General features: G+C 34.4%; 1 protein-coding gene across 1 annotated transcript; it reads left to right on the top strand.

Moving 5' to 3' along the window:
- On the top strand, nt 1–24,216 carry LOC110738438 (E3 ubiquitin-protein ligase RFWD3-like). The gene is made up of 14 exons (XM_021918848.1): nt 1–681; nt 7,746–7,821; nt 7,943–8,032; nt 8,119–8,163; nt 10,057–10,158; nt 10,509–10,605; nt 10,771–10,826; nt 12,233–12,343; nt 12,426–12,556; nt 12,792–12,831; nt 14,546–14,608; nt 15,385–15,578; nt 21,608–22,093; nt 22,491–24,216. The coding sequence occupies exons 1-13, from the start codon at nt 281–283 to the stop codon at nt 22,077–22,079; spliced, it is 1,878 nt and encodes a 625-aa protein (XP_021774540.1). The 5' UTR covers nt 1–280; the 3' UTR covers nt 22,080–22,093; nt 22,491–24,216.
- Nucleotides 24,217–24,547: the final 331 nt, after the last annotated feature.

Here is a 24,547-nt window from a genome sequence, read left to right as displayed (position 1 = left end):
GGAAGGGTAAAAAACTAAAAATACACTAGTCCTCTAAAACCTTTGCTGGGGAAGTGAGGAGATAAACCAAAGTAATCGGCGTACAACCGCCAAAAGTTCAAAAAAAAGCGCCGTTTTATCTCTCTTTCAACGGTTTCAAAACCATAAACTCCTTGCTTTCTTTATTCTCTCATATAAAAACCTAATTTGATAGATATCTATCAATTCATCTAAAATCCAGACACCCTTGTTTCAATTCTCCATCAATCAATCAATTCATCTAAACCATAATTTATCTACAATGCCTAGACGCAACTATACTGTATCCGACCCTTTCACAGACGACGATGACGACGTCGTTATCGGCGGGGATGATATCGTCTTCAGAGAGGACGAGGACGAGGACGAGGACGAGGACGAGGATGATGGCGAAGCGGCGGCGGAAGAGGAGGAGGTGAGAATGACTACTTGGCCGCCTCTTTCTGAAGCTACCGCGGTGGGGTCTACGGTTTCAAGAATTGAGGAGAGGGAGAAGGAGATGGTGAGGTTGGTTCCGGATCCGGAAGGTACGACGTCTACGAGTGGGGGATGTGGTGAAGGAGAGGATAGTCAGAAATTGGAGTGGAATAGAGAGGATGTTGAGGGTTTGTTTTGTTCTATTTGTATGGACCCTTGGACTGCTTCCGGCGAACATCAACCTAGGTCTTTCTCTTTCTTTCTCTTCGTGTTCATTGTTTTACAATTAGGGTTTTGCAATTTGATTGTGTTGAATTGTTTGGGTTGTTGAATTTGATATTTGGTTGTTTTTTTTTGATGTCCTGGTATCAGTGTTGGTATGATATTTCGGCCTTTTCTTTCAGTGTGTGTAAATTTGAGGAGTTGTTGATATTGTTGTTTACAATACAGTAATAGTCTGGTATTTAGGCCCTTTAGAATGCTTAGAGCTGAAATAATAGTTGATTATTGAAAATTTTTGCACATTGGAGATAGCTTCGTAGTTCTAAGGATGTACTTATTAGACCGCTTAACACCGTCCATTAGGGAGCTTCTTTTAGAGGTATTGGATAATTGTTGATGTACATTACTGATGAAATAAATAGCATTGGGTAAATTGTGAAATTTTGTGTTGAATTATCTCTACATTAGGACTAGCCTAAAGTTTATACAGATGAGGAAATTACAGTTTTTATACTATGATGATCACACGATAGTTTAGCTCCATTAAATTGTTGATTTTCACGTCCAAAATGTATATTTTTACTACTTAATCATACGGGAAAAAAATACAAATTGGATAGTGACAATAGTGGAATATGGGTTTTGGTTTTGGCACGTTTTGGAAAGGTACTGGTGTATGCTACCTTGCCTGTAAGTAATTTAGATTGGTAGTGTTTGTTAAAATTATATATTACATCAATGATGTGATTAATTTTGTATTGTTTTAAATATATGGAACACGATTTGTTTTTAATTGGGGAGGTAGGGAAACCCCGATTGCCCTTCTATCTTGTAAAATCAAGGGTAGTCAGTTGCCCAATTGTTGGGAAAATGTGACCCATCTGGGGCACAAGTTTTTAGCATGGGCTGTTTATTACTTCCTTCACAATATGAGGAACTACCCTTTGGGATTTAAATTTGGTTGTGACTTATGATGGTGGAACTCATAGAGGGTGATAATGTTGCCATCTCAATTGGCTTGGTCTGGCTAATTGTCTTTATCTGCATTTAATTGTGTTCAGATATCTATGTTTACTGTCCACGTTTTCTTTGGTAAACTATTTATAATACTAATAGGTAAAATTGATAACATGATTTACACCGAGATTGTAGCTTAGGGGGGCGTTTGGTATCAACTTAGTAAAAGTAACAAAATGGAAACAAATTAGGAGGGGAAAGGGTAATATATAGTGTTACCCTTACTAGTTGTTTGGTATTACTAAGGAAACGTAAACGATTACAACCAATCCGTTTCCTCTTGTTTGGCATAGATAACTTGGAAACAAATAGCTTTCCTTTTATTTTTTGTTGTGTTGGCTAACTTTTGCTACACATTAGGCAATGTATACCAACACTAATTATCATTATATATATATTTTTTTTGAAACCAATTACCATAATATATCATATGCTAGATATAGACAAAGTCACATAAAGTATTGGTTACAATAGCATTGAAATTCTAGTATTCGTCAAAAAAAAAAAAAAAACCATTGAAACATTAACTCCAATAACAACTTAGGACAAAACTTTCTACTTCTTCTTAAGGAGATCAATTGCATATTGTTTCTTCATATTAGTTGGCGCTTGATAGAAGATGTGGAGCTTATGTTCTTCCGCCATGAGAATTGTAGCAACCTCTAAAGGTTTGGATGGAGAAATTCCATCTAACTTCATCACCTCATCCAAAACCTTGTGTAGTTTTTCATCAATCCTTTGCTCCCTTTGCTTCTGCTTTAGACCATGCACTAGTCATGGTCCCGAGATTAACATTGATATTTTCAAATATCTTCCCAAAATTGTTGGAAACCATGGAGGGAGGCCACCAAATCATCATCATCATTCCTACACAAACTCTTCAAATTTACCTTGTTCTTTCCTTTTACCTTAGCCTCCCTTCGCCTTTATAGAGTGTTTTCCGGATTGAGTAGTAGAATCACTTGCAGAAGAATGAATTGTAGAAGCCTTCACTTTTGCCATTTTTGAAGGAGTTGAATGATCATCCTCTATCTTCATGGGGTGTTTTCCGGATTGACTTGTAGAAGAATAAGTGTCCGAATGAGTAGAATTCACATCATCTTCTTCATCCCTCTCGACATTTAATGGTTGCTTATCAATCTCTTGATCCATATCTTCTATAGCATCAACGAATGACTCACTTGCATCTCAGGTTGCTTTGTCTTTTGCGTATATCTCTGCAAGAGTTTCATAGTGAATGAATGGAACTCCAAACAACACCTTAGCTTTCTTTTGAGTCTGCCATATAAGAGAATGCAACAAGTCAAAACATTCGTAACAATTTGGTTAGACTTCCAGAGCTGCAGACTTGCAGTCTATGCAAATTATAAGAAAGTAACTGACTGAACTTATTAATATCAGAAATCACTACTCCTGTCCCTGCCACTCTTTCCCGCACCCTGCCCCAACCCCTAGCTGCACACCTGCCCCCTTTCCCTTGCTACCTATTCCCCACCCTGCCCCCTGCTACCTATTCCCCTCCCTGCCCCCCCTAAAAGAAACAAATTCTAAAGAGTGGCTTTAGAAATCTAAGCTCAATGCAAGTAAACCTAGCAACAAGCATAATATGCAAGTAAACCAACTTAGAAATGCTGTTGCTAAAATGTCAAACTGAACTCAGATTTCAGTATGTAAGTAATAACATCAGCTATAAGTAAACTATCAAATCTGTCAGCCATGTCATTTTTAAGTTGACATGCTTGAAATATAATCTGATCATTATAAATTTCACAATAGTATCCTTACACTAAAAAACCTACAATTTCCTCTAGAAAGAAATATAACAAAGCATATCAGTAAAAGACAAAGGAATTAACTGGAACTCTGGTTTGCAGACTCAAATGTGAAACCACATAATATAGACATAATGAGAAATCAAGAAATCAATAACATCACAATACTGTTTGCTTGTTGCATTCAGTGGCATACGATTACTTTTGGAGAGAGTTCCTTATTAGGAGCTACCAGAAAATTGAGAGCAAGTTTTTAACCAGCAAGACAACTACTATTTACTCTACAACCCTTTCATTATCAAAAATAAATCTGCCAAATTTCTCCAACCATACCTTAATTCTAATTCTTATTTTTGGTTATAGGCGTAGGATGACGGACAGTCAATATAATTAGAACACACGATAATATCCTAGTAGTGCTCACTGCTGCAAAACACATAGAAAAAAAGAGCCTAAAAATTAGAATTATGAAAAACTTGTCACTGCTAAAAACAGGTTGTTAAGATAATCTTGTCAGTACAAGTTAGTCAATTCATACCTTTACCCATTCATCAAACATGGCCTTGTCTACTTGCAACAATTTCTTTTCAGCATCCCATCCAAATCCTGAGGTGGATAGCATTTCTACAAATGCACTATATTTCTCTGACCAATGCTTGATCCTCGACTCAATGTGGGGAACCGCTTTCAAGCCACAATTAGGAAGTATGCTGCTGATCATCTCTTCTAATCTATTCATGTGACCATTCTTAAGCCCATTCTCGCACTTCCACTTTGGATCACAACTCAACTCATGCAAATATCTTATTAGAACCGCATCTTCTTCATATGTCTAATTCCTTTTATTTTTACCTCTTCCTTGATTGCTAGCCTCCATCCTAAACAAATTGCAGATTAGAAGGTAGATTAGAAATGAACATAACATAAGGCAAATTAGAAATGAACATAATATAAGGTAGATTAGAAATGAACATAACTCAAGTAGATTAGAAATGAACAGAAAAAGTCAGATTAGAAATGAAACAGAACAAAAGGCAGATTAGAATTGTGCAAAGTAGAAGGCAGATTCAAAGTGGCAGTGGCTTCAAAATGAACAAAAACAGAAAATACACCTATATATACATAATGTAATCGAAGAAAAAAAAATCATACAATTTGTGCTATTGACCATGTCTACCTCTCACCCTTCGATCATTAAACATATCTTAGGCTAATTTGTTTCTAAATTGGTCCAATGATCCGAAGTAGCAACACTTGTAATAAATTTCCCTTTCATCATCGGAATCACTTTCGGAATCATCATCGGATTCATTCAATTCATTTTCGTTTATATCATCCGTAGGCATGAATTTTCTAATTAGATTATGCAATAAGCAACAAGCCATCATGATACGTCCATGAGTTCTTATAGGGAAAAATGAAGGACTTCTAAGAATACTTCATCTTCCTTTAAGTAGGCCGAAACATCTCTCAATCACATTTCGCGCCCTAGCATGTTTCATGTTATAGAACTTATCGGCACTTTCGGGTTGTCGATCCGTCCATTCTTTTAAATGGTATCTTTGACCTCTATATGGAGCAAGAAAGCCCTCACAATTCGTATATCCCACATCAACCAAATAATAATTACCTTTAAAGTTATTAAAAAAAATATTACTACCTACCAAAACTAACAAAACATAAATATATATACTCACAAAAAAAAATGGCCTTCACTTACCTCTACCCTAAAACCGTTTGGTCTAGAAAGAGCATAGCGAAGTACACGAATATCATAGGCCGAACCTTCCCAACCAGGACGAACATAAATAAATTGCATATTGGGTGCACAAACACCCAATACATTCATAGCAATTGTTCCTTTTCTTGTTCTATACTTTGGTCGTTCTTGTGAAGGCACATTTACATTAATGTAAGTCCCATCTAATGCCCCTAAACAATTTTACAAAAATAGGAAAAATATTACTTACAAACAAGCAAAAATAAGAAAATCCTAGCAAAATTTAGCGGCTTAGAAAAAACCAATACTTATCTTCACAATCATTCGATATTAGTGTGGGATTGTGAAGTAGTACTTCATGCAACTTGAGAAAAGCCTTTAGACAAAGGTGAAATTGTCGGCTCACGGTTTCTTCACTTCTAAAGAAGTATTGTCCAATAGACCTATTCTTCTTATGGTGTGCCAACATGTATAAAAACATGGCTACTATATCTTGAAGTGCCATGTTTTTTGTTCCACTCAAACCCCCAATGTCTCTAAGCATCTCACAAATAACATTGAAAGTTCTTCTATTAACACGAAGCTAACTCTTGCATTTCACATCACTCTCCCTATAAAGCCCTCTTAATACGAACATTCGTAACAAATTTTTATTTCTTTTCCTTTCTTTTAATTGAACACCCCTTATTGTAACAACACACATCATATGCCACATCCAAAAAATATATAATAGTATTAATATAAACTAGTAATACATGTTGGGAATATAAACTTGATAATCACAACGGGCAAACAAAAGCATATACCAGGTTGTCGAAGTCCAAATATCTAGCCACTTATGCAAAAGAACACACATTAGTGCAGCATCCCGGAGGGGCAATTGCTCCCAAATTTCATGTGTCACATCCTTGGGCGAATCACTAATGATATCAAGTTCAGTGTCATTGCTTCTTTTGATCTTAATTCTAGTATGGTCCATTACCAACTGAATTGAATATTCAAAATCAACTAAAGGACTTACTCAGAAAAATATAATTCTAATTCATAAGTTTCATTTATTCTACGGGATATTCGAATAATGTAATTTTGAACAGAACATACCCCAAAGTCCCAAATGATTCTCAAAGCTATATCAAATCTGTGGTCGCCTTAGGTCACAAATCGCAAGCAAGACTATTTAATAAACACCTATCACCTAGTCAAATAGAATTTATAAATAACTCAATCACATCTAAAACAAAAATCTGATGGTTGCTTAATTCAAACTTACTAATTAAGCTTACAGCAGCATTTTAGACCTAAATTAATAGAAATCATTGATCATTTAGTATTGATTAAGCATAAGTACAACAGCCCAGAAATCAATAATTCAAAACCCTAATCAGCAAAATTAATGAATATTATCGAATGAGTTCACATTTCCTTCGTAATTCACCCCACCCAATTTGCCCCTAAATTAGCGAATAATAACTTAATTAAACTTAAAATAATAAAAACCAGAATGATACAACCACATATCAATCAATATATACCATCAAATTGGGGGAAACACAATATAGCCAACAATTACATGCAATAATAGCAATATATACCATCAAATTCAGCAAAATATCAACGAAAGAGAAAAGAAACTTCAATCGAACAAGCAAATAAAGAATTCAAATCAGAAAGCGAAATTGATATCGTATAAACCCTAGAAATTGAACAAGCGAAAGCAAAGAATTTACCGTACTTTAGATTTTAGATTTCTGTAAATTTTAGGTAGAAAATTGAAAATTTTGCAGCGAAATCAGGAGAATTGCAGTTTTCTTAGGAGAATTTTCAGATAAATTGTCGAATGAGGATGGGAATTCTCACTAGAAGGGTTGAACGAGAGGAGAGAGGAGAGAGAAAACTTTGTTTTCTTGTGTTACAGTCAGGAAACGTTATTTGTTTCCTCTTACTTTACTCTGGAAACAAAATGATGGAAACGGTTAGAGGCAAGAAACGGTTTTTGTTTCTTTACTCATTAAACAAACACAAAGTAAGGGAAATAGTAACTGGTTCCGTTTCCAACTCTACCAAAAACCCATACCAAACACCCCCTAAATATGTTACATTCATGTGCAACTTCATACTTGGAATGACGGGTTTGACTTGCCACAAGCCCTCCGCTTCAGGATGATCATTGAGTTTTAGGAGTTACCCTCCTCAGGGAACCTGTAAACTATTATGAGCCCTTGAGCTGGCAGGAAGAATTGTTTCAACATTCAAGACACATCCTCTATAATTATTACTCCTAGAAGCAATGATCGACCCTTGCGACTGTGCATTTTACTAAACTACTAAGCGAGAGTAATCAAGTTTATGTGAAAGGATCTCTTTAAATTTTTTCACGTTCTTTTTGTGACAGTTATGAATACCATTGTTTGAAGTCTTATGGCTAGTCTATAAAGAATTCATCATCCATCATTCACTAGGGTGTCTCTCTAATTCTATGCGAGTGCTATGTAAATGTGTGTGCCTGCTTGCTTTTTGGTGTGATGTAGCATCACCTGCTTGGTTGTTACTGATGGTTCATATGGATATAAGGAATGCAGTTGTCTTACTTGTGGCCATTTATTTGGAATGTCTTGCATCAAAAAGTGGCTTGGACAACGGAAAAACTCTGGAAAGGTACTTAGTTGATAATGATGGGATATTCTAAAACTTAAACACAAGTCTTATAAATTAGCAAAAAGATAAAATAACGATGGTGTTTCCTTTTTGAACTTTGTTATCTTCCTTGTCTTTATAGTGTCCACAATGCAACAAGAAGTGTACATTGAAGGATGTTCGGAGGATTTATGGATCACGGGTTGTTGTAGTTGACGAAGAATCACAAAAGGTATTCTAAGACCATTTGTTATGTACTATTATTGGATCTTCTTAAGAAGTTTATGAAACACTGTGCCTTTTTGTTTTTCCCTATAGCGTATACGATATCTCGAGGCTAAATGCGATTCTCTTAAGAAAAAGGTATGGATTTTCACTTTGAGTTTACTGATTGCATGGCATGTCTCATGTGTCTCTTCATCGCTAGCTTTTCATTACCATATATGACTTGGTGTTCATTGTTTTTTTGCCATATTTTTGACCAATTTCTTTCTTACTTGTATCTCAAAAATACGGTAGCTTGTTCCTTCGGTTTATCAAGGCAAGTTTAAAGATGATATTATTGCTTTTTTTTTTGTCTCTTTGACTTAGAGATTGTTACCCTAATTTATGAATAAAATTCAATACCCCAACCGCTCGTGTATGAATATAGCACAACTAGCAAATATGGGTCTAACCCACAAGGATGATGATGATAAGTTGATTTCCATGTAGGCCTTGTTCTCTTCACCCTTTTTTTTCTTTTTTTTTTTTTTTTTTTTTTTGCTGAAATTATACTGAACTGAAATTAATAGAATTGAGAATTTAACTATTAAAATAAAATAAGCAAGTTAATTAAAGTAGAGTAATAATAGGATCAAGATAAATTCTAATACTATGCTGAAAGGCATGATCTAAGATGCTAAGATGAGATAAGCTACTGATTACTAGCATAATAAGCATTAAAACATGACATAGACAAAACTGTACCTAACAATCCCAAAATAATAGAAAGAAAACCATTGCCTACCTAATGTACTATTAGATTCGTATCAACAATGTAAGAAAATGAGAGCATAAAAGAACCATTAATAATTCATCATATAGTACCTGGAGCATCTAACAACAATAGCAAGTATTTTAGATCCACTTAGATTGACAAAAATTATAAAATTTGAAATCTAAAATTAATAGTGTAGCATATACTAGTTGTAGCAATGATATGATCTACAACTAAAACCAACTAATCAAAGCACCAAACTTATAATACTAATTTACTATCATAGAACACAATAAACAAGATTGAAATGAAAAACAAAGTCATCATCATAATAATAATAAATCATGAACCCACTAACTAAATTTAAACTAACAATATGATTCGTATAAATCAATTAAAGTTGAAAATAGAGAATAACTTTATTAGGAAATACAACCTCTTAATTGAATAATTGAGAATGAAATTACCAGTAGCTTGCAATTGAACTAATAACCAAGAACGAAGCAGACTAAATGCAACTGCCGTCCTCTGCTGTCATCGACAAAGAAAACCAAAGTGAAAAACTAAAATCCTAAAATTATTGTGTGATTGTGTTGCATGAGTTGTACATGTTGCCTCATAGATAGGGGTGATTTTATATCCTAAAAATAGTAGGGTAGAATGGAAAAAGGATAAAAAAAGATACTAAAGATTAGTTTCATCTCTTGGATCTTCTGAGATTCTGATATTATTGAAATGAAAATCTCGTTTGATTTTCTAGGAGGAGGCGGTAGAAGGAGTTGATTTGAAGAGATAAGGTTGAATCCTTTTGCTTGGTTAATCTTTTTGACTTGTGTATGCTGTGTGGAATTGAAATTTTTATCATTTTTTGTTAACCTTAGTAGTAATTGCTGGCTCTAAAAGAATAGTTGGCCGAGGTGAGTAGTACACTTGGACTTTGGGGTATGTACCCCCAGGCTTGGGATCTCCATATATCACAAACCAAACTCATATAAATAAAGATCTAATTAAGCCCAATAACTAATGAGAATTTTATTTAAAGAGATGGACCTTAATAATATAAGTACTCCAAAAACCTAAATAAAGAACATGAAAGTTGTTCAAATTTCAAATGACTAAAATAAGGGATAAAAGTGTATCTGATGCATTACAGTGGATTTGTGTATCCTATATTCCCTCTTTGTAATGTAGTTTATTTTGATCTTGCTGGGAAGACAATGTATTTGTTAAGAGAATAAATTGTTTTCATATAGTGATGGTTTTTTTATTTGGTTCAGGACGAAGAATGGCGTAAAAAGGAAGCTGAGTGGCGTATGAAAGTGTTAGTATTGCAGAAGAAAGATGTAGAGATTAGTCAGAAATTACAGCAACTTCAGGAGGTATAGATGAAGATTGAGTTTTTACTTCATGGTCTATTGTTTCATGCTATGAATCGAGTGTCTACTATATGCTTAATCAGAATTAGTGGTCTGCTGTTTTGGATACTGGAATGCTGCTGTATCTATAATATATCATTTGATTCATTTCAATGGCCGTAAATAGCCTTGTACAAAGAAGTCCAGAAATTATTTCTAGCTCTAATAATTCGTGCTTAAAAGTGCAATAAACTGTTTTTCCATGGAGAAAAGCTCTCATTTTTCTGCATTACTCATATGAATATTTTTTCCTTGGCTGATGTGTGTTTAATATAATTGGGACCCTCATATCAATCTAATTTATGTACTTCCAGAGGGAGGATATTCTTCAACGTACAGTGGCTGAGTTAGGAAATAAATCATTGGTTTTGGATGCTGCTACTGATGGGTTTCAACTGCAATCATCTAGAGGTAATCATACTTTGGAGTGATGAGTTTTCTTTTCTGAGCCATCAGTTGGTAGTTTTATGTGCTGCAGAAGTAATTTTTTTTACTGACTAATGCTTTATGTCACTGACTAAGATATATGTACAATAAGTTCTTCATTTTCTTATTATTAATTGTGGTGTTCTGCAGGTGTTAATGCTGGATTAACTCAAAGTCAAGTATCTTCTTATACATTTAAATTACAGGTTTGCTGCAATACATTTACCAATAAAGTAGTTTTTCTGTCTATGTTGTTTTGCAATATCAAGGCATTGATCCCATGTAAAAGACGACAAGGTGCATCTACAATATTCTATGTCTAGATTTAACTATCCCTTTGTAATGAGATATAAGGTGCATTGTCAAAGTATCGTGAGACATTCCTTGGAGAAGTCAGATCTATTTTGTGATAAGGAGTGTTTATTCCCTTTATTGCACCTGAAATTTAGTGTTGTCCCCAGTAATCAGTTATCACTAGTAATATCTTGCAGCTTTTGCTCCTGGGGTTCACACAAAAATGTCATCCAACCAACGCTGATTCAGTGGCTATTGTTCTTGCTATTTTGCTTGTATGCAGTGTTTGCTTTCTCTTTAATGGAATTTAGGAATGGTGTTTCGAATCAATACTTATGGTATACTATTCTGTCATGTACATGTCATATTGAAAGTTCTCTTAGCAGGACTTTAGGCTGGCCTTAGGATTCAAATTTGTGATTTAGTTTGTCCTCGAGAATGACTGAAATTTATTTGTCCTTAACAATAGACTTGTGATCACCTCATGCCACTTTGTTGTAAGCAAAGGTTCATGTATTTTCTAGCATTAGAGGCTAACGGTTAGGTGTTATTTTTGTCATGTTTGTTTTGTTAGCTGCTGGATAGCATGCTTTTACAGTTTTCTTTTAAATAATTTTTTTAACAAGATGCTATTTTTACATTAGAAAGAACCTTTCTCCGTCTTTTGTGTTATATCATTCCAATAAGCTTATTTGATAGAATCTGGTATGGGACACTGAAGACTTTGGTCAACTATAGTGGGATCAAATTTACTAGTCAGAATACTGATATGAACCATTTAATATCTGTTGATTTACCCTGTTCTAAGCTATACTTCTAAATACACATTGGGGATTGCATATAACCTATACCTGTCCATCCTGTTTTTTTTAGGAGTGGGATCAAGACTGGATTTATTTGAAGTGCTCCTGCCTTAAAAAATTGAGTTTAAATGAGATGATACCTACGATCAGGTGATTTATTTGAAGTGCTCCTGCCTTAAAAAATTGAGTTTAATGAGATTTATAACACTAGTTCTTAATAAAATCTTCTAACATTGTTTGCATAAGTTTTAGCATGGAAGGAGAAGTAAGGGGAAAGGAGAGGTGGAGGAAATTTAGTGAGCGGGAGGTTTTGGGATTAAAGGAGTTGGAAGGATTGGGAGGAGACGTAGAGGAAGTCCATTTCCCATGTTAAAAGGGATTTTTTCTTCTCTGTTTTTCTATAATATAAACATAAACCATAACAGTAATATATTGTGCTCTTGCACTGCAAAATTGTGCAAGAGCTATTTAGCTATGTTACTCAATTATTTATCAGCACATTTTAATGTTTGCAGCAAGAGTGGCCAGTAGATGGAGCACGGCACTTTGATGTGGATGATACTGGTCAGATTTTGATCATTGCACGAAGGCCGAATAGGATTGGTGATCCCCATATTCTCACCAAAGTATGTTTTCGCCCTTCTTTCTTGCAATTTGCTTGAGGTGAATAAAGTTTTGCCAAACTAACTTTACACTGTTGTTCTGCAGATGAGTTTAGTTTCCCCTCGTGAGCAAGATAACATTCTACTTCCTTCATCAGTCAACGCAGTCAGAGACTTGCGTGTATCTTCATTTGCCAGACTTGCACTATTGGCTTCAAAGAAACTGTCTGTTTTAAGGTGGGGATGAACTTATAGTGCAAAATTTTTTCCCAATTGACTATACTCTGGAAACATGCTATTTTCTTGTTAGAGCATGTTGACCTTTTTATAAATGAATTGCATGAAAGACGTAATTTTTGTTATTCTTAGTATGTAGCAATTCTGAAAAGATAGAGTAATATTAGTCCCAATAGAAGTCCCTCTCTCACTAGTGTCTAATTAATTTCTTGTTTTTTTTTTCCCCCCCCTTCAGCATGGAAAGCAACAATGTTGTCCTCAACTATGATTTACCGGTACACTTTCTTTACTTTTTATGTTTTAATGATCACGTGAACACCTTATTTTCCCCATCTCTCAGTCACTGTAGTACATGGTGGTCACTCAAACTTGGGTTTTTGTGGCCATAGTAGAATTACAAGATCATTTTCTATATTGCTCTCCCCCTAGGATTCTATTACACCTATGCTTCTATAAAATGTATTTTTGGACTTCAATTTAAATATAACCTATATTTTGCTTATTCATCTAAGATTTATTCACATTATTAAATACTGAGTTATGTCCCTATATCAAAATGACTTTCATGGAATATGGAAAGGGATTCAATCCTTATCTTCCATCAAAATTGTCATGTCTTGGCTAGTTACTCTAGATTCTAGATCATTTGATTTTTAGACTGGAAAATTTGGATCATTCTAGTGATTGTTAATTTGTTGTTTTCTGGTTTTGACCATGTATTGGTTCCTGTAGATTGGATCAATAAAAGCTTGAACAAGGTATTAAATTTAAGGGATGGTTTAAAAAGAATTCTCTATCTTACCTTCTATGTTTCTGAATAGACTGAAATCTGAATTTTTAAATTTTCATTTAATTTTATTAATATTTTTTTTCTGTAATTGAAGGTTCTTAAAAATGGGTTTAAATATTTAATGTAGGTCTCTTAAAACTGCTCGTTTTGTCCACGCATTAAAATATAAAACAATCATTTTGGTGATGTGAAAACTATTTCATTACTAGAACCATAATTCCCACCGTTAGAAAGAATAAACTTTATAAAACTGCTGTCGTTGTTGGCTTGTTTCCTTTTTATTGATAATATGTCAATAATGAGACTTTCAAAAGAAGAGAGTAGAATAATTTAAAATCCAATAGCTGCCTTTTTCTTTGAATCTTAAGAGAGTAAGTAGTGATTTAAGCATGTACTCCCTCCGTCTCATAATACAATGCCTCTTTTCTTTTTTGGGTAAACCAAAATACAATGCCTCTTTCTATTTAAAGGTTGTACCTTTTGACATTATTACCCTCTTTTGATGAGTTGTCATCTTTTATCCTTTTCTTTTTTGTACTTTGAACATCAATTTCCAACACTTTCTCTCTCTATCTCTTCAATTATTTCCAACTACTTTTTCTTTCTCTCTATCTCTCTCTAACCCCACATGCACATATTTACTTCTAATCATTAATTTAAGGAGTTTACAACTTTCTTAATTCCCGCGCAAAAACCCAAAGAGGCATTTTATTATGAGACGGAGGGAGTACTAGATTATTTTAGATGCTATCTATTTCCATAGTTGTCAACTGCAAGGTAGGGGTGTGGTTAGAATGTTAGATTTTTAATTTGTTTCTCTTTTATCACAGTAGTCAAATTCATTGTTTTTCTTTTAAAAAGTTGGCCTAAGATCAATGGTCATATTTTGCAGTTCCTTCCCTGTGGTCCACATTTTTACAGTCCTAAATTATGGTGTCCCTTGAACAAATATAGGGGGACTTTTCTTTTGTTTAAGACTGGCTGCCATCTCTTATAATGTAAAATGCTGGTCTTTTATGCATCTCTAGTTAGTTTCTTGCACTCTTGCATTGGGTCATAGTCAATTGATTATTGGTAATGATTGGTAATTGTGTTTATGATTTTTGTTCCAATATATTTTCTTTCTTTATTTTTTTTTCTTTCTTTAATTAATTTTTTTTTTTCTGGCGCTGATTCATATATTCTTGACTGTTTTTTAGGCTGCTGCTTGGTCTTGCTCATGGGATAGTAACAGTTCACATTATGTTTATGCTGGATTACAGGTTATACCTCTTACCAATGATTGTTCATTTTTACACTGATACTGATACTGATACTGTTATTGTTTTTGTACCATTCAATGCCTCTATGCTCCTTGCTAGAGTGGTGTTCTTTCCTCCTTGTTGGCTGTCTGTCATGTTTTTTTTTTTTTTTCTAGGAAAGGTGGTTTGATGATGATGAACAAAGGCTGTGATTTTTTTTTTTTTTTTAAAGATAAATGAACTATGTTTCTTTGCTTTAGCCAATGTAATCTCAGGGCTTATTTTTTTCATCAAGAATTTATTCACTCACTTAGAAATTACACCCCCCCCCAACACACACACACACACCCAAAAAAAAAAAAAAAAAAAAACCCATCTCCTTCTATCTACAAATCTTTTATTTGAGCTAACGTGTTTTCTGTTTTTTATTTGTATACTGTTCTTATTGAACACTATTTCCTTCAGTTTCAGAATCATCCTCTAGGAATCAAACTCTTGAGAATTATGCATACAATTAATCAATAAATAGTGGAAACCCAGGAAGGAAAGCGTTTAAGGGAATAGTATAAATATCGTTTATCAAGTAGAACAAGCCTAAAGCAACACCAAATTCAGTTTAATCTAATACCAACGATATCTAGCTCCAAATTTGATTTGTAAAATTTGTACTGTGAATGGATATCAATCCAACTATAAATCCTCATTTGATCTGTAATTTGAACCATATCCACTTCAGCATCCTTGCCAAACATTATATTTTGTCTTTCTGATTTATTTTTGTTTATTAATTTGTGCAGAATGGCATGCTTTTAGTGTTCGATTTGAGACAAACTGGAAAGCCTATGGAATCGAGGAATGGACTTACCTGCAAGCCCGTTCATTCCATATGCTCTCTATTAGAGGACGCTCCAGATCACACAGGAGCTAAGAAACTCCTTACTGGTTCTTCAATTGGCTTGTGTGAGTGGAGTATTGGTGGTGAATATAAAGAGTATGTTCTCTTGTTCTGCTTAGCTGTTGACTTGTTGAGTTTGTCGTACTTTGATTATTTTTTATTAAATTTCCCATTAATACATCCAAATTGTGAATCATTAGTTCATTTCAGATATAAATAGGGATCAAGTGGATTCAATGAATCCAAAAGCTTGTGTACTATCTTGTTTCTTTGAAAGAAATGGATTTTAATTTGTAAAACTTATTTTATACTTTGATCATATTGGCAGATTTATTAAAATTTGGTTTCCTTGACAAATAAAAGTACCTAAGAAATAATTATTTTGTGTGAATTCCGAATTCCATGAGTAAGCAATCTCTCTATTCTTGTAGTTGTTCAGTGGACCAGAGTGATCTACCTTCTTGCCGCTAATTATGTGGTTTTCATGACTATTTGTCCAAGGCCTATTGATGTAAAATTCTCTGTAAACATATGGTTTCAAGACTTCCTGTAGCAAAGTAGAGTGCATATGATCGTAAATCTATTGCTTATGGTCACTTGGAAATAGGCAATTAGTCTATGAACCTATGATTTTAATTTCTTGTTCACCACTTTATAAATACAATAGATGATATTTTACATATTGTTATTTCTTGCCAGGCTCTTGTTTTGTGCACTTCCTAAATGCATTTATATGATGTACAAGTGTGGTTGGTGAGATCATATATACTGTTTTCTGTGTCCTTGATTGATATTAATGTAACAATATGTCTATGTGTATAAAGCTCAATAAATGTCCTAAATAACTTTCCTAATTACTAAAAGTATTAAATCACTAAATTATGTCAAGCAAAGAAAATTTAGAGCCTAAATTATCCATTTAGAAGAAATTTTTGATCCTAGGCCTGTTGTCTTCCTTATCATCAAATGTCTTGTTGAATTTGTATTATCAATGATGATACTGTAACTGATTAACTACTTAACAGGGAGAGAAAGAGAGTATGAGAGAGAGAGAGAGAGAGGGAGAGAGTATGGGAATAGGGTTGTATATTGTGTTGATTTTAAGATATTTCTTAGGGGAATAAGGCTGTATATTGTATTGATTTTAAGATATTTCTTAGAAGGAATATGATTACACCAACAATTTAGGACTTATTTAGTTATCTCCTGAACAAATATGATAATTTCATTTTTTTTATTTTCAATGAATTCTCTCTCTAACATCCGCTCAATTTAACCCCCCCCCCCCCAACAACCACCGGTTCACCACCCCCAATTTCTCTGGTCGCCAATCTTCTCTCACCTCCCTCTTCGCCGGTTGTCATTCTCTTTCCTTTTTCTCCTTCCTGGCGCCTCTGACCTCCCTCGAGGCCAACCCAACAGTTGCTCCTCGTCTCCCTTGCCGCCACCAACTTTTACTCATTCCCTTCCCTCGGCGTTCTGTCTCTTTCCCCACTGCCAACAATTCCCTGTTTGACTCGTCCATGTCGAAGATAGTGGGTGGGATGGAAGTCTATTAGCCAATTTGTTGTAATTTGTATGAGTCGACGATTTTGGCGAGTCGTGGTTGACTAAGCAATAGGAGAAAGAGGTGGCCTTAATTTGAGATGGTAACCAATCAATGGGGCTCATGAAAACCATAGTTCATTACTTAGTTTGTGGGAGAAAGTGATGACCAATTTGCAGTGGCGGTGGTGGACTAAACAAAGGTGAGGGTGGGGGTGGGGTTGTTGGTTAGAGATGAAGGTAGAGAAGGGCAAGAATAGGATTAGGTGGGTAAGGACATTTTCTATCTAACCTCTCCTTAATATGCGCGCATAAATGAAGTGTGTCAATTAATATGAAATTGAGAAAGTATATATTTTTCAACATTGTTAGTTAACCAGTACATGTATAAATGCCTTGCATTTATTCATAGAAAACTTAGAACTCAGCTTGTGCAACTCTTGATGTAATTGTGAATTTGTGATAACTGGTCCTTGGAATCGAACACCTTCTGAATTCCATTTTTTTGAACATCGTCTATCTACAACTGGAGTTTGAATTATGGTAGAGCTGCATCGACTAGCTGCTTCGTCACGCTAGTTTGTATTTGGTTTGTTTAGCTCCTTGAACGGGATACATTCTTTTCTTGAAACCATATGGTATGCAATAATGAATATGACAAGGCATGAAATATTGGTGGTCTGAAGCTCATTATTTCTTTCCAAGTGAGCTTTGATACCATTCATTGGGCTTTAAGGGCTCTGTACTTGGTATTATTAGCAATTTAAGTGATAACAATATTTTAGATGCATAGTGGGGTTCAGTATAATTACTGTAATAGGATGCACTTGGGAAGTAATTAGTTGAAAAATCATGATCTTTGAAAGAAAAATGGTGCAGATTAGAGGCCTTTAGGATTCCTCATTTTTCTTTGAAAAAAGAGAAAATGTAGAATTGGTTATATTTAGATTATAATTGATGATTTCCCTGGTATCATTTTTGGCTGTAACAGTTCACTTCCATCACTTGTGTATGTGAGGGTATGATGGGATTTTTTCCAAACTAAGCCATATTTAGAAAATATTTTGCAAAATGGTTGCGTGGCAAAACTATTTACCAAACTAAGCTTCAGGGATAAAACGCTGTCTCGGACAGCGTTTTATACCCTGGTTTTTGGTTTTTTTAAAAAAAAATTAAGGTATAAAACGCTGTCTCGGATAGCGTTTTTACCGGCTGACCTTTTTTTTTTAATTTCGTAAAGTCTGATTTTTAAAAAATAAAAAAAACAAACAAAAATAAAAAACACATAAAACGCTGGCTGAGACATCGTTTATTTCCTTAACATATAACGCTGTCCCAGGCAGCATTTTATGTGCAATTTTTTTTTGCACATAAAGCGCTGTCCGAGACAGCGTTTTTTCTGGACTTTTTTCCAAACTAAGCTTTATTACCAAAGTATTTTGCAAAGTGGACTCGTGGCAAAACTATTTACTAAATTAAGCTTCTAGGGACAGCGTTTTATACCCTGGTTTTTTAAAAAAAAATATTCAACGAGTAAAACGCTGTCTAAGACAGCGTTTTACATGTATGTTGACATTTTTTTAAAAAAAAATTTCGTAATTTTTTATTTTAAAATAAAAAAAAAAAAATTAAAAAAATTTCGTAAATTCTTAATTTCAGATTTAAAAAAAAAAAAAATTACACAAAAAACACTGACTCAATCAGCGTTTTTAGTTAAATTTTTTTTTTGTTTTTTTAAATTGTTAATTTCAGATTTAAAAAAAAAAAAAAAAAATTACACCAAAAATGCTGACTTAGATTTTAATAAAGCTTAGTTTGGTAAATAATTTCAGATTTTAATTTCAGTCAGCGTTTTTAGTGTAATTTTTTTTTTTTTTAATTATAAAATCTGAAATTAACAATTTTTGAAATTTTTTTTAACAGTCAGCGTATTTTGTGTAATTTTTTTTTTTTTTTGAATTTGAAGTTAAGAATTTAAAAAAGAACTAATTTTTATTTTTTTTATTTTAAAATCAAAAATTATGAAATTTTGTTAAAAAAAAAAGTCAACATGTAAAATGCTGTCTCAGACAGCGTTTTACTCGTTGAATATTTTTTTTAAAAAACCAGGGTATAAAACGTTGTCCGAGACCGCGTTTTACCCGGGAAGCTTAGTTTGGTAAATAGTTTTGCCACGAGTCCACTTTGCAAAATACTTTGGTAATAAAGCTTAGTTTGGAAAAAAGCCCGTTTTTTCTGCTGGCTGCAACACATAGCAACCAGCAGACTCCTCACATCAAGTTCTGCCCCCAACCCTCTAACACTCATTCAGCCACCACCCGCCACCACCACCCTCCAACACCATCCCCACCACCAACCCCAACCTCAACCTGAAGGGAGAAGCAGAAGGGTCTTGGAGAGAGAGAGATTAAGTGAGGGAATGGAAGTGTGGGAATGCAGAAGGGAGAAGCTCGTTGTTATAACCGTAAGAAACGCTGCCTGAGGCAGCGTTTCATTAACAACATTAAACGCTGTCTCAGGCAGCGTTTCATGTTGAACATTAAACGCTACCTGAGGCAGAGTTTCATTAAGAACATTAAACGCTGTCTCAGGCAGCGTTTTAGGGTCTTTGTTTTTTTTTTTTTGTAAAACTATAAATTACGATTTTTTTTTTTTAAAAAAAAAGTCAACAGGTAAACAGCGTTTTACACATTGATTTTTTTTTTAAAATAAAAACCAGGGTATAAAACGTTGTCCGAGACAGCGTTTTACCCTGGAAGCTTAGTTTGGGAAATAGTTTTTCCACGAGTCTAGTTTGCAAAATACTTTGCAAACAAAGCTTAGTTTGGGAAAACATCCAGTATGATGGGTCTCACTAGATTTATGTATGTAATCAATCATACAAAGACTGAAAATACATGAGCCAACGACTTATATAAGCCTAGCCTGATTTATAAATGTATGTTTTATGTGTGCATCTTAAATTATTTATTACATGAATTTATGAAAAAAATTATATCATTACACCAACTTTTTCCACTGACTTCATCTCCATTCTTGATGACTTATAATTTAGGCCTAGATGACTCTTAGATATAACCATTGATAAATCAAACAATTGCCTCTACCCCATTAACTGTGGTGCCATTTGCCATTATTGTGAATTTGTTAGTTACCTTTTTCTTTTCTTTCTTTCTTTTATTTCTAATAAATTTTTTTGAGATTGAAATCTAATTAGAAACTCTATTGAGATAAACAAAGTCTAAGCAGTTTTGTGAATGTGGAATTGGAAACATTGAAACTACTTAATGTGGTCTTGTACTTTCTGCTAACTGACTATTTCTCCTTATTACTCTCATTCGCCTTTACTCTATGCTAAATATTTTTAGCTATACTGAAGTCTACTTCCATTTCCCATGTATATGAGGGCTAAGTTAGATTTGCATGCTTTTGTAATCTACCTGGCATAAATCATGAATGCTTTTTTAAATTTATGCATCTGAAGTATTCTCATATTCTGTATACTAATTGTTTTAACCTCATTTCTAAGACTCTAAGAGGGAGCCCATTCTAGGTTAGGCTCCAAGTTTAAACTGAGTACGTTTGTAAAATGGCTCAGCTTTTGGTACTTCCATGTCTAGGGCATGTACTGCAATGTAAATGTCTAGCTGTACTTGTTGACGGACAACTTTCAACCCTTTAGTCAATGCAATCGTTGATTACGAACTGTGGACCAGTTTTGAGTTGCTGACTTTTGTCTTATCCCATTTGCTAAGTTACATGAAATATCTCATATCAATGTTCTTACAATGCATCCTCTATGGCAAGTATGTGTTTTTCTTCATTGGTTTTGTATACCATTCATTAATTCCTCTGTAAATTGTAATAATGGGTTATGAATTATATTTTGATAAAAAATCTTGAGGGTAGATTGCAATGTCTGGATCGTGAATAATTACGTTAGGTGAGTAGAATCTACAAAATATCATCACTGTTCCTTTACAACCTTTACATAGCAATCCATTTCCACAAGTACATTTCACTTTGTTTCCTAATTTCTCGTGTCTTGTATTTGCTTTTTCTGTATGAAATTGTGTTGGGGCTTTGGGGAAGATGTGGTAGTAATGTAGCATGTGTAATAGTTTTGAAGCAAACCTCATGGAAGTTGGCGTTTCTGTTTGCAGAGGAATTGGTTGCTTTGATGTGTAATTTGTCTTTAAGTTATTGTCTTGTCACTTTAAAAGTTGTTTTATACCTGTAATGATGTAATTGGGTCTGTCCTTGGTCTATGTGTGAAATCAAGTGCAAGTTTTAGTTTTATTTCATACGTAGTATGTTTTATCATGTATTCGTGTGTAATGTTATTGTGTTTGGTTCTTCCCTGGGTTTTGACCACAACCAAGATGAATCTTGTAGATATTTATGAGTGATTAAATGGACAGTAATTATCAGTATTGAATGTGTGTGCCAGGGTGGTTATTGTTATTTTTTATACATGTTTAAATGCTTGCCATTCCTGTTCTCTTTTTCTTTGGCTGAGTTCTGTCATATATTTAGTTTGCTGATATTTGTTAATTGGTATCTTGTTCTGTTTTCTTCAGGCCGTCCTTAGTTACAGAAACAGCAAATCAAGGAGTTTGTATATCGGTTGCTCACTGCCCCAGCAGTGATAATATTGTGGCAACATTTCGACCAAAAGTGGAGATGCCTGATAATTATAGCATTTCTCAAGTCACACAAGGTCCTTCGCCTACCATGGGGCACCATCTTCATGGTTCTCATGTCTTTTTGCAGAGAGTAAATTCTAGATATCAAAGGTTTGGAACAACACTTGCGTATGTACCCAGCATTCGACTTCCAAAATCTACCATTATAGGATTGGGGGATGGCACCCCTGTGTTCGCATGTGGCAATGAAGCAACGTCAAATTTGGTCTTGCAAGAATTGCCCTCATTAAAAATTGTTCAGTCTCTCCAATCCCACGATCCTATCCGTGATGTGAAGTACACTACCTGCGCAAAACCAAATCTACTTTGCTTGAGTCAAGACAGGATACAGTTCTTCTCTAAATAACTATCTTGAGAAAGGTAAGTAGGAATCCCTGAATTTTCATTGTCTAGCTCTCTTCTGCCACCATCCCATAAATAATAAACCTATTGAACCTTATTTACTCATAATTCATTGCTTGACCATGTTTTTATAGCTTACTCCTCCCTTTTTAAAACATATTTAATTATACCATCTGTCATTTTGTATATTATGAGATTATCATTTTAAAAAACAAATCGTTTGTTTTGATAACAATTCGTTGTGTACAATTGAGACAAATCCCTGGTCTTAAGCTTGCAAGATAAATTTGTTGGTGATTAAAGTCTAGATATAAAAGTGTGGTCAAGCTTTATGATGCAATCTACTGTCATTGTGACCCATGATGAACTTGAAGATGTGATTAGTGCAACATTAATCTTGATTTCACTAATGCAGGAATTATTTAAGAGATTCAATTGGTATTTTGAAGCAAGTTTTTTGAAGAGCGGAGGATAGTAAGGCCGAGCTTCTTAGAGCTTAGCTTATTTATGTAGGGTTAGGTTATTATAATGTAAATTATTGCATGTACAAAAGCACCGCTGGTTTAGCAGGTATGCATAGGACTGATTATCGGGCAAATTAGGGAATTTTGCGTAAATAGGTTGTAGATTATCTATGAGAAGTTTATTACTTCGTATTATAAACTATCAGGTAGGTAACAATGATCGACAAGTTTAGATATCATACAATTTGGTTGTAGCACTGTACTTCAAGTCTTGGTTATAAGCTGCCACAGCGACATTCACAAGCTACACAGCTACGAAGCACGACTCATAAGTTGATAAAGTAATGGCGGACACAGGTGGGTTCAAAATATAGTGCAATATAAGGTGGCATTTGGTATAATAAAGGGTAAGGGAAAGAGTTTAAGAAAGGGAACCAAGGAGAAATGAAAACCAAAACGCTTAGATTTAGACCATTTAGGCAGCTTGTTTTAAAATAAGAATGAGAATTTCACGACCATTACCCTTCCCTTCAACCACTGCTGCCAGTCTTTCACCATTCAACCGCCCCTCTTGCTGCCTTTGTCGTGCCCTTGTCAGTTGTCACTGTTGCTGCTCCCCTATATCTTTTCATATCCTTGGTCTTAAGGCTTGCAAGATACATAAGTTGGTGATTAAAGTCTATAAAAGTGTGGTCAAGCTTCAAGATGTGCAATCTGTTGTCATTGATTGTGACCCAAGGCGCTGGGCTTCTTAGAGCTTTAGCTTATTTACGTTGGGTTAGGTTATCATAATGTAAATTATTGCATGTACAAAAGCACTGCTGGTTTAGCAGGTTTGCATAGGCCTGATTATTGCGCAAATTAGGAAAGTTTGCGTACATAGGTTGTAGATTATTCATGAGAAGATTATTATTATAAACTGATTAGGCAGGTGACAACACTGATTGACAAGTTTAGGTATTATACAAGCTGGTTGTAGCACTGTATTTCAAGCCTTGGTTATAAGCTGCCACAGTAACATTCATGAGCCGATAAAGTAATGGCGGACTCAGGTGGGTTCAGAATATAGTGTAACATAAGGGGGCATTTGGTATTACAAAGGAAGGGTAAGGGAAAGAGTTTAAGAAAGGGAAACAAGGAGAATGGAAACCTCAACGCTTAGATTTAGGCAGTTTGTTTTAAAATTAGAATGAGAATTTTCCCCGACCTTTACCCTTCCCTTCAACCACGGGCACCACCCTGTCCACTCTCCTTCAACTAGTAATGTTTGGTTGACATATTATAAAATCAGTAGTAATTTATTATGCTTGAGTTAAATTATATTCCTTTCGTTCCTGCATGTTTTTGTGGCACACTTTAACCGCACATTGTTAGTTAAATTTATTTACTTCTTATTTAATTGTGTGATATACCCCTTTTTTTATTTATTTTTTATTTTTTGTTTTTATTCAGTTGCATTTTATGTTGTTTCCAATGCACATGTCTTGACCTGGGCTGTTCATTGGTCCAGACCAGACCGAAGACCGAAAAATTGAATTTCAAGAACCGAAGATCGGACCGATTAAGCTAAGACCGAATCCGGACCGGACCGAAAAAATCGGTCCAAAATCTGGACCGGACCGATTTTAGAATTTTTGTAAAACAATATTTTAACATCTTTTTTTGTATGTTTAGTACAAAAAAACTCATACGACTAAATTTTTCCAATCTTGTTAAGGATAATTTTAATCATTATTAAAGATTTTATGTATAATTTTAAGCAAAAAACCGATCCGTTCCAAGGCCGGTTTTTTTTAGAGTTTTGGACCGGAAAAATAAAAATCTCGACCCGTAGACCGGACAGTCCGGACCAAATTTTGAACACCCCTATCTTGACCTACTATGTATTTAAATAATGAAAATTTGATATTTGTATATTATAAATTGTAATGATTATGACAAGATGTCACATAAATTTTTTTAATGAATATAAGTAGCAATATATTATAAATGTTTTTAAGCTTGATTT

The sequence above is a fragment of the Chenopodium quinoa genome, unplaced genomic scaffold (assembly GCF_001683475.1).
Source record: "Chenopodium quinoa cultivar QQ74 unplaced genomic scaffold, ASM168347v1, whole genome shotgun sequence".
Classification (NCBI taxonomy): Eukaryota; Viridiplantae; Streptophyta; class Magnoliopsida; order Caryophyllales; family Amaranthaceae; genus Chenopodium; species Chenopodium quinoa.
Note: the sequence above shows the minus strand (reverse complement) of the source record. Positions and strands in the feature narration are given on the sequence as shown.

Bases quoted from the DNA above. Each gene is read 5' to 3' on its own strand.
- LOC110738438 (XM_021918848.1), top strand. From the start codon at position 281: ATGCCTAGACGCAACTATACTGTATCCGACCCTTTCACAGACGACGAT. The intron at 8,164-10,056 runs GTATGGATTTTC...TATTTGGTTCAG, and splicing joins GCGATTCTCTTAAGAAAAAG to GACGAAGAATGGCGTAAAAA. The intron at 10,606-10,770 runs GTAATCATACTT...GGTGTTCTGCAG, and splicing joins TCAACTGCAATCATCTAGAG to GTGTTAATGCTGGATTAACT.